At 37.1% G+C, this 11105-nt stretch overlaps 1 protein-coding gene across 1 annotated transcript; it reads left to right on the forward strand.

Annotated features, from left to right (window-relative positions):
* Window positions 1-5737: 5737 nt before the first annotated feature.
* On the forward strand, window positions 5738-6507 carry LOC138711548 (scavenger receptor class B member 1-like). Its single transcript, XM_069842728.1, has one exon. The coding sequence runs from the start codon at window positions 5918-5920 to the stop codon at window positions 6416-6418; it is 501 nt and encodes a 166-aa protein (XP_069698829.1). The 5' UTR covers window positions 5738-5917; the 3' UTR covers window positions 6419-6507.
* Window positions 6508-11105: the final 4598 nt, after the last annotated feature.

Here is an 11105-nt window from a genome sequence, read left to right on the forward strand (position 1 = left end):
ATATAGCATATGTTAATAGTTATGTCATAGTTAGTACCTATAATATTAATATTATTAATAATAATAATATGATAATCATAATCATAATAAATATTTGTGCACCACCAGGATTATTTATCACCACACGCCACTGGATAGATATGTTCTTTTTAAAAAGCTACCCTCCAATACACTTATATGCAATTTGCATCTATTACATTTAAACACATATCCCAAATAGCTGTCACTTTTTCTTACGAGAGAGCAATATCATCTAAAATTTGTAACCTTGCATCTCAATCTTCTTATCAATCTCATATCTTGTAAAGTTCTTAATGTATTCTCATTGCCTCTTGAAAGGTTTGGATAATATCCAATATACCTCTTAACATCCATGATTGTCTCAAAATTGATGTTGAAAGTTCCGCGCTTGTCATCTGTTACGTATTAATGCGCGTGAGCCTATAATGCCAACAGTGTACTTCTACGATGCCATCCCAATGCAATGAGAAATAGTGCAACTCTTTTTCTTTATAAATTGTCTTATTTGTGGATAATCCGCAAATATTTTTGTTGATTTTGAATCAGACAATACTAGTCTTAATTTCAAAACAAGTTTTAGTGTAATATCGTGATAACCAATTTCTACGCCCGAGCCAATAAGATTGTTTTGAGTTAATAAATGCATGTTTAAGGAATTGTGGGAGCTTACTTCTCATTGCATCCAGTATCTCTGTAACAGACCCGCATATTCTTTCTGTGGATATGTGCCCTCTTTCGTCCTTCATCCATTGTTTGTAGATTCTTTCATCATCTCTAATATGTTGCGAAAATACATTAAGAATGTAATGGTCAAACTTTCTAGCAGTACCACAGACACCATGCACTTCATTTTGTTCTCATTGCATACAATGTTTTGTAGAAAATCTGATATGCTCCTGGACATTTCTGGTAATGATGTAAATAGCAGTGTCATGTTCTCATGATAAATACACAGGCATAAATGTTCAGGAGTGTGTTGTGGACAACGTTCATCAAATCTTGTCAATCCAGTTTTAAATTCTGGATTACCATTTTGAAACTGTTTGTAGGTTTCACTCACAGTAAGGAACAGGAACCGCTTTTGTACCTTCTCTTTTTCTTCTTCTGAACGAATGATGACATAATCCTTGGTTATTGTTATAGAAAGCTGTAACAATAGCTTTAACATCCTCTAATACTTCAAAATTTTCACTCTGGGTATATATTTTAATGAAATTCACCATATATATATATATATATATATATATATACATACATACATAGAGTGATTCAAAAGTCGCGCAACATAGGACATCTCCGTTATTAAAGTACAAAAAATAGTGTAAAATAAATGTTTTATATATATATATATATATATATATATATATATATATATATATATATATATATATATATATATATATATATATTGGTACGTGTAATTCATGTGCAAAATTTAAAGAAAATCGTAAGAGCCATTTTTTAGAAAATTGCAACAAACATGTTCGCGTTTCAAGTAAAGTGCCAGTTTGGTTAGGGGAAATGCATCCAAAGCTTAGGGGTCACAACTCTGGAGGGTAAGAAACTTAAATTAAAAATGTGATTTGGGTCGTGTGATGTAATTAATAAATTGTGTTTTTTTGTGTTGACAGCTGAGTAAGTTGAGAGTCACAATGGCAAACTGAAACATTTTATCACTTGAACTTGCACGACCTGTGTAATTGTTCCCCATGCACACTACTGGAGTAAGTGTTCAAATTGGTGGCCATTTTGTTGACGGCACATCCATACACAGTTGAGGTAACTGCTCCGCACATTACGTAACACTGCAGGTGTTATTTGTGCACATGCTGTCCTGATATTTTCCTGCAGTTCATCCAGTGTTCGAGGCCTGTTGCTGTAAACTACAGACTTGAGATGTCCTCAGAGGAAAAAGTCAAGTGGCGTTAAATCTGGCGACCTAGGCGCCCACTCCACTGGACCCCTGCGACCGATCTAATGCCCAGGGATAACTTCATTCAGCAATTCGCGTACTGTCAATCCGAAATGCGGTGGTGCTCCATCCTGCTGAAAGAAAAACCCAAGTCTTCTTTCTAGGGGCAGATCATCCAAATAGGGCAGCAGTGTAGCCTCGAGATGCTGTCTGTACAGTGGAGCAGTGAGCTTGTTGTTCAGAAACACGGGACCGATGACATCGCTGTGTATGCCACACCACACATTTAATCTTGGGTCAAACTGATTATGAGCCTCTATAGCTATGTGGGGGTTCTCGGTTGCCCAATACACAGCATTATGTCGATTTACTGTTCCGTTCAAATGGAAACAGGCCTCATTGCTCCAACAAATATCAGTTTCAAGGTTTGATTGGTGCGTTCGTCATTCAAGAAACCACTCACAGAACTGCACCTGCATATCTGTGCCATCCGCATGCAGTTCCTGCACAAAGTGCATACGATAGGGATGGAAATGATTGACGGATAGTATCCTGGACACACGGACGCTTAACTGGTACCACATTCTTGCGCCACTTTCCTGGTTGACCGTGATGGACTGACTACCAGCTTAGCTAGTACACTAGCTGCGTTTGCATCCCCTGTTGCTGTACGAGGCCGCCCTGAACGTTTTTTGTCGTGAATACTGCCTGTTTTCTTGAACCGTTCCATTAAATGACCAATGTTTCCATGATGTGGGGTAGGTTGATCTGGGTGCTGTCTGTGATATTCTTCTGCTGCTTCCCGTAGACTCAGCCCTCCCGCATGGATGAGAACCATTTCCACCCTCTCAGGAATTGTGTACATTGTCTGTAACTACCCGGTTTACTGGTGAAACTAGCACTTAAACAAAAAAACAATTTATTAATTACGGCGTGCAACCCAAACCACATCTCTAATTTAAGTTTCTTACCCTCCAGAGTTGTGACATCTAAGCTTTGGATGCGTTTCCACTAACCAGACTGGTACTTTACTTGAAACGCGAACATGTTTGTTGCAATTTTCTCAAAAATGGCTCTTACGATTTTCTTTAAATTTTGCACATGAATTACACGTACCATTATCTAATACATTTATTTAAAATTACTTTTTGTATTTACACTAATAACCGAGATGTGTTGTGTCGCGCGACTTTTGAATCACCCTGTATATACTTAGGGCAGTGATGTCAAAGAAAGAGCGCATAACGGACGTTCGATTCCTTCCCGTGCTTAAGTGCTGGAGTGGGATGCCGTAAACACAGATGAGAGCAAGACACAGGGGCGGACAAAGGGAATTATTTTCACACGCCTAGACTTGAACGGAGCAGTATATACCGCACGCACTGGAGATAAGCAAGCGTTGGGCGTCACTTTACTCCTGTGTTTATGAAAACTTGTGATAAAGCTAGCCCAGCTATGCGCTATTAGATGAAACATCACATGTTTTGTCTCCTGGCCTTGCTTGTCTCTGCTAGGTCCCGTCTCACAGTCAGCTGGTTAGTTCACGCGCGTACTATTTATTTTCTTTATTTGATATTTTCAATACTTTCTTTTGAACGGTGCACCAGTAAAAAATATGTTTATTTGTACTTTCAATGCGGAATCTAACCATATAATTTAAAAATATTTTTTCGTGGGCAAAGGCGTCTTAATGAAGAAAAATCTAAATTTCTCCATTTCCATAAAAAGTAAGAAAAACTGTTTACATGTCAATATAAACTTCAATTTCTTAGCATCAAAGTAAACCATGATTTTGATCATTGGGTGAAAGGGTTTCGGAGCCACAACAGTTTAAAGTTGCTAATTTTGTGAAAATACGATAAATTAAAATATTTTTAATTTAAACACTATGAAGTTCTGATGCCTCAAACTTTGCACAAAGCATTGTATCACAGTTGTCAACGGACAGAAAAAGTTTCATTGTATTTAAAAATCCAAGGTCAATTTTCTCTATATTTCGGTCGATTTGAGATGGAATAGCCCATACATTTAATTTGAACACTATTTATTTAGGCCTACAGGACTGTCTTCAATTGAATACCTCTTTAATAACTGTACTTTATTTTTTTTGTTATGTAGCCCTATACATCTGTCAATTCAGTTTACGTATTTGGAAATTAGAAGTTTATCACATTAGTATATACACTGAACTTTTGTAAACTTTGTGTTTACAGCACATGTTTATGAATCATTTGTTTTTAATTTGTTGTTTGTATTTCTTTATGTTGGTGTACTTGTAATTGGGGATAACTCCCTGTAAGGACCCTCAATAAAGAAATAATAAATTAATTGATACATAGTAAATAATCTAGATATTTGCACTTACGGTAGTCTGTAATGTATGTAATAATTTTAATCGTTCTTCCCCCTCGATATCTCTGTATGTTTGTTCATGGTATGTTGAATAATGTCGCTGTATGCTGCTTTTCTTACTAATCGCATGTTGTCCACATATTAAGCACTGTATTATCTCCTTCCTGTTCCTTGCATAGGAACTGCAGTACTCATTCGAACTGGAACTTGTTGCACGATCTCTTCGCTGGTGCATGATTAATGCCAACTGTACACTGTACAACCCTCACTGAAGTACGTATTCGTAGCTGGCGTGCTCCAGTAGCGCAAGCATTCTCGTAGCGCATATACGCTCTGATTGACATCACTGACTTAGGGCTTTTAAGGAACCCGGAGGTTCATTGCCACCCTCACATAAGCCCGCCATCGGTCCCTATCCTGAGGAAGATTAATCCATTTTAATATTATCCTCCCATCTATCTCTCGGCCTTTCTTCAAAGAAAATATTGCAGGAAGGTGTACGTACATGTTCCACAATATGTATGGACGAATTAAATTCTTCAGTAATATTCATCCAACATTCGTACTTCTGTCTTGAAGACACTGCATCTGTCTTCTTATTCTCTATAATTGTCGAATATTTAAGAATAATTTCCTTTAATACTTCCTTTTCTACAGAAGTAAAATGTTTGCTTTTTTTTTTCTTTCCTTCCATTTCCACAATAATTTTATCCTACAGACACTATGTAACTTATAGTGTACAAATTTGGAGACAACAGAAAAACGAAATTGGAGACAAAAGAAAAACGACTGTCGGATTCACGTTGTTGTGACAATGGCCTTGCAATTTCTCGTACCAATAACTTAACAGTCATACTTATTGAACAAATAAGTCACTGACTATGAATACCGGCCTAAGTGATTATATACGCATATCATATTATTTCCTGCACGGAAATATCATACGTACTTCGGTACAACGCAATAATTACTTCTTCTTAGTGAAAATGTAATTTCATCTGTCAATTTGATCAATTTGTTTATTTTCATACACTATATGACGTTATTTACAAACATAGAAGCTTCTTTTTTTATATATACTATAGGCTATATAATTATCTTATTACGCATATAAACATAGTAGCCTCTTTTTTATTGGTACACGCCTACTGTCCCGTACCGGCGATCCTAGATGTATCAATTTCCTTCGTCAACGCATTGGAATAGCGGTTCAGCGAGGGAATGCTGCCTCCATCCTGGGATCATTTCCTAACTCTATTCCGATGGAAGAGATCTTTCTCATTTAATGTGTAGCTTACCTGCTTCAGCACGGGTAGAAAGTTCACAAGAAGAAAACTTCCACGAAGAAAGGAGAGAGAATGTCCGATCTTTAATAAGCTATGATCTTTAGTGTGCCTGCTCATACATTACAGCAGTCACCGCAAACCACTCAATGAAGATTCAAATAAATTTTGATTTCTGCGTGAGGTTGAAACTTCAGGTGGAGTCCAAGGGTACAGGTTCACTCCTCCCAAGGACGTGTTTGCTGATGTGGAGAGGAACCCTGATAATGATTGCTTCTGCCCTGCAGGACCACCCTGCTCTCCTAACGGGCTCTTCAATATTAGTCTTTGTCAATTTGAATCGCCCATAATGCTGTCTTTCCGACACTTTTATCTTGCGGATCCCAAGCTGCGAGAAGCTGTGTTAGGAATCGGCGAACCTGACCCAGAGAAGCACATGTTGTACATCGATGTTCAGCCTCAAATGGGTGTGACACTAGGAGCTCGAGCAAGAATACAACTGAACCTGGCTGTCAGTCAGGTGGTGGACATCAAGCAGGTGGCCACTTTCCCAGATATTGTTTTCCCTATCATGTGGTTTGAAGACTGTATCGATAAACTGCCAGAAGAAGTTACTGATCTTCTAAGTCTAGCAACAAACGCTCCGCCAATTGCACGTGCTGTCATCTCTTACGCACTGTTTGCAATAGGAGTGATTCTGTTAATAATAGCAGTGAGCTGCCTCGTTTGGAGTAGCGGACGCCAAGAAACTCTGAATCTCGAAGGGACCAGCCATTATGTGAAGCCCGAAAAGAAGCCAACTTCTACAGCATCTCACATGGATACCACCAACGGGAAAGGCAAACAATAGAGACTCTGAATCCAGCATAATTCATGTCACTTTAGGTCTACAGTCTAATATATATCGTGTTAAAGCATGTATATTTTTATATTTGTATATACTGTCCTGTGTACTACTTTAGATTAAACCATTTGCAGGATATATAATTATCTTCTTACGCATACAATATAGTAGCCTTTTTTTTTATTGTAGGATACATAATTATCTTATTACGCATACAAACATAGTAAGGTAACCTCTTTTTTATTGTAGGGCATATAATTATCTTATTACTTATTCAAACATAGTAGCCTCTTTTTCTATTGTAGGATATCGGTCTTACTAATAAACCGTGTATAGTTTTTATACGAGAATTATGCAGCGTTGAGACAGAAAACGTTACTAATAAACCATGCATAAGTGATGGATGTATAAACACTCTGTAACTATACAATGAGAATTGCTTTGCAGTAGTTATATACACGAAACCCCTTGTTTAAGCGTTGTATATAGAGACAAAATGGCCGCCCCTCTAACAGCTGTTCGTATCGACTGTCATTTTATGATGATGGATGCCTTGTAACCACAGAACACACCAAAGAGCACAGAATAAGTAGAATATTATTGCTGTAGCTTGTACTCTTTGAGCAAAATATAGTGTGGTAATCGATCAGAGCCAGTTGTACTATCGATTCTTAACACGGCACACTAGGGCACTCTACCGGATGCACTAAGAATCTCAGATATTCTATTACCTTTCGTAATGAAGTAATGACGAAACTATGACGTAGCTGTGTAACAGTTATACTGTTATACACGACGTATGTAGTGATTATTAGTAAGGAATTTACACACGACGTATAAACGAGCTACTCATTGTATACGTATAAGAGAGTTAAACATCTGTATATAGAGTTTTTATTAGTAAGACCGTAAATAATGATCTTATTACGCATACATATATTGCAGCCTCTTTTTTTTTATTGTAGGATGTATAATTATCTTATTACGCATACAAATATAGTAGCCTCTTTTTATACAAATGCTGTAGACTGTATAATTATCTTATTACTACGCATACAAACATACAAATGCTGTAGGCTTTATAATTATCTTATTAATATTCATACAAACGTGGTAGCCTCTTTTTATTCAAATGCTATAGGCTGTATACTTATCTTATTACTATGCATACAAACATAAAAGATCACCTTTTGAATGTGGTTTTGATTCCAAATCAAGAGCTCGATTACCGTAAAATGGGGTGAATATCAACAACTTTAAATGTTTTTCGTAGCATAAGTGCTTAAGGAATTAATATAAGACGACAAAAAATTACACATCCCATATCCACTTCTTAACATTATATCCTGAAAATCTATAAATTTTAAGTGATATGCAAATATATATAAAAAATAATTTCTTTTTGTTGCTATTCACCCCTTAGGTGGGGTGAATGACAACACGTATTTGATTCTTATGTATTTTGCTAGTCATCACCATATAGGTTGAATAGCAACACAATTTATGTATTTTAAAAAGTAAAATAAGAGCATACATCAGTGATACACAAAGAACACTATTACCACTCCTTTGAATTTACCGCAAAAGTAAAAGTTCCTCTTCTTTCTGACAGTAGCGGTTGAAGCCTACCTACTACTTAGTCATACTTAAATTCAGTAATGTCTTTTATATTGGGGAAGACAAACAAGGATCCATGCATTTTGTTAGACGGCTTTTCCCTCAGAAATGTTGCTACAAATTTGGGAGACAAAACTGTGACTTTCCCTACATAGCTGCGGCTATGGAACTTCACTAACAGCCAGTCATTTACATTTATGTCAGCACTTTTTACAGGAAAAATGCCTTTATGTGTTTTTCCATCTCTATCCACACACTTGTCTCTTGCATGTTTACGTCTGCAACAATAGTGTCTTCATTTGTGAATTCTTCATTGTCACTGGAACTGTCAGCGGCAATAACGGATCGGAATCATCTTCACTTTCTTCACTGAAGTCTACCCCAGTAACACTTTGACCTGGCATTATTTTCATCTTCTTCCTTTACTGCCTTGGCTTTGGCAAACTGTCATAGTGAAGGGACTTCAATATTTCTAAAACAGAATCCTGGACAACTTCATTGGAATTGTCAACATCTTCGCTGTCATGTGGCAGTTGTGAGAGGACTTTGTCTTTATTAAGAGGCACAATCCCACACTTAAAGAATCCTGACAGAACATTCTTCTTTTCATTCTCTCTAACAGCTATCATCAAAGATTTTAACAGGTGAGGAAACACTGTCTTTGGCACAGATGACTCCCTTCTCCCAGGACCAGTCTTCCAGGCACTCAAAATCTTCCTCCAAGCCATTTTTAACGCCCGGAAGAAGACCACATCCAGAGGTTGCGTCAGATGTGTTGAGTTCGCAGGAAGAAACATAAAAGAAATATTATGCTCTTCACAGAGCTTAACTGAGTCCACTGAGAGATGTAATGACAAATTGTCCCCAATCAAAATTTTTCTGCCTTCCAGCCTTCGCAAATATGGGACAGCAATATTCGCAACCCAGTCATCAATACAATTCACATCAAACCATCCTGATGGTGTTCTGTTGTAGCGGGCACCTTTTGCTCCCAACTGACCACGAGTCATAAACATTTGTTGCGTGATAAACCACATAGGGTGAAAGTAATTTTCCATCTGCTGCTGCAGCAAACATTATGGAGGTTGCCGACTTACTATGGTTCATGACTCTTTCTGGGTACTTTGTACCCCTTTTGGTTATCATCTTCTTTCGGCCAGGGTTGTCAGCTAAGTTTGTCTCATCATAATTCACTATATTGGCTGATGGGACTCCATCCAAAGAGTCAGAGAGGTTTTCAAAATATCCCTCAGTGGTATCTTTTGATATTCCAGCTCTGCTTCTTTTAATATTCTGGCACATGCGTTCTGAAAGATGTGCTTTGTGACGCATGAGGAAACTATAAGCAAAATCTTTTGCTGGCAAGTTGTCCTTAAATCTGGGCTCTTTTCTTCCAGATTTATTGAGGTAATGCTTAACAATAATTCTCAAGTCAAATGAGTCCATTGGATATCGCCACTCAGCACACTGTACTAATCTGTCCATGATCATATTTTCAACATCAAGATTGAGAACAGGTTGTCCACCGTGTGATTTAATTTTCAGGCCCATTTTTTATTTTTTGTGATGTCGGTACAAAATCGAGTGATCTAAGCCATGAATCCTAGCAGCCTCTCTAAAACTAAGACCTTTCTCCACATCTTTAGAAGCTGCTAGAATCTTGTCTTCATCCACCTTTTGGTACATGGATCAGGTGAAGGTAGTTTTCATATGTGTCTGCTGATGGGCAAGTCTCTTGGACGGCACAAAGCTGTAAGAGAGAGTATTCCTTTTGGTATGACTTAATATTCACTAGTGATGAAAATAAATTTTCTCCATTCTTAATGTTAAGGGGTATCATACAGTAGTGGTTGCACTTTTTACAAAATAACAAAATATTAAATAACTTGACTACCACTTCATATATTTTCTTCAAATTTTGCATACTTATTCTACATGATTTTAGCTTGAATTTGATGTATAATACATCTAGTGACTATGAATATGTTTGAAAGTTTGAATTTTTCAGGAAAAAAAAATTGTGTCGTGCAAAAAACATGATTTAACCTAAATTGAGAGAATAATAGTCATTTACTAATTTTTCCTTAAATCTGAGATCATAATCTAAAGATTTGTACTCATTGAGCATCACAGCTCACTTCAGATTTTTAAATTTACATTAAACAATTTTTGTTTCTTTTCCAGTATATTTTTACTAGAAAATTGCTCATTTCTCATTCAAATTTAACCATTGTGGTCCAACCTCTAGAGCAGGCGTGCACAAACAGCGCTCAACGAGCAGTGTTTACCATTACCGCTTGCCAAAATGGAGAGAAAGATACGTCAGAATGACGTAGACTTGCTATAGGTAGAGGAGAGGGAAACGACCACTCAGCTATCTAGTGGAGTGCAGTGCGTATTCTCAGTAACTGTTTCACGTTGCTCACCTACTGCTACAGTACAGTATGGAGGAATCTAAAAGACGGAACATTTAACGATTTACAGCTCGAACTTATTGATCTTCAATGTGACCTGAGGGTTAAAGATCGTTTGAATAATACTACTAGCCTCGTTGAGTTTTACAAGACTAAACATTAGCAATAATATCCACGACTACACAGGCTGGCTGTGAAAATGATTGCTATGTTTGGCTCAACATTTATATTTGTGAGCAACTGTTTTCTATAATCAACTTTAATAAAGGCAGACATCGAACATCTGTAACTGATGTTTCATTATGATCAGTAGGCTACTGTTCCTTTCAGCTGCCAACAGCATAGAACCTTGTTTTGATGTACTGATAAATAAAAATATAACAAAATGATATTGTACATTTAAGTAGCTATAGAATTTCTATTACTTCTGTAAAATAAATATTTCTTTATTATAGTCCAAGATAGTGTTGCAAACACTGAATGGGAATTCATTTCATAAGCACTCGTAATAGTACTTCCTTTTGTGTTTATTTTGTACGAGATCCACTCCTTCTTCCAGTCCACCCTTATACAGAGCGCAGCTAATATCTGCATTCCGCTCATGAGCTGTGAGCTAGCTCGGAGAGCGGAAAACTTGTGCAGGCCTGCTCTAGAGCTTATTA

Source organism: Periplaneta americana, chromosome 13, assembly GCF_040183065.1.
Source record: "Periplaneta americana isolate PAMFEO1 chromosome 13, P.americana_PAMFEO1_priV1, whole genome shotgun sequence".
NCBI classification, from domain to species: domain Eukaryota; kingdom Metazoa; phylum Arthropoda; class Insecta; order Blattodea; family Blattidae; genus Periplaneta; species Periplaneta americana.

Coding starts and splice junctions, on each gene's coding strand:
- LOC138711548 (XM_069842728.1), top strand. CDS start 5,918: ATGCTGTCTTTCCGACACTTTTATCTTGCGGATCCCAAGCTGCGAGAA.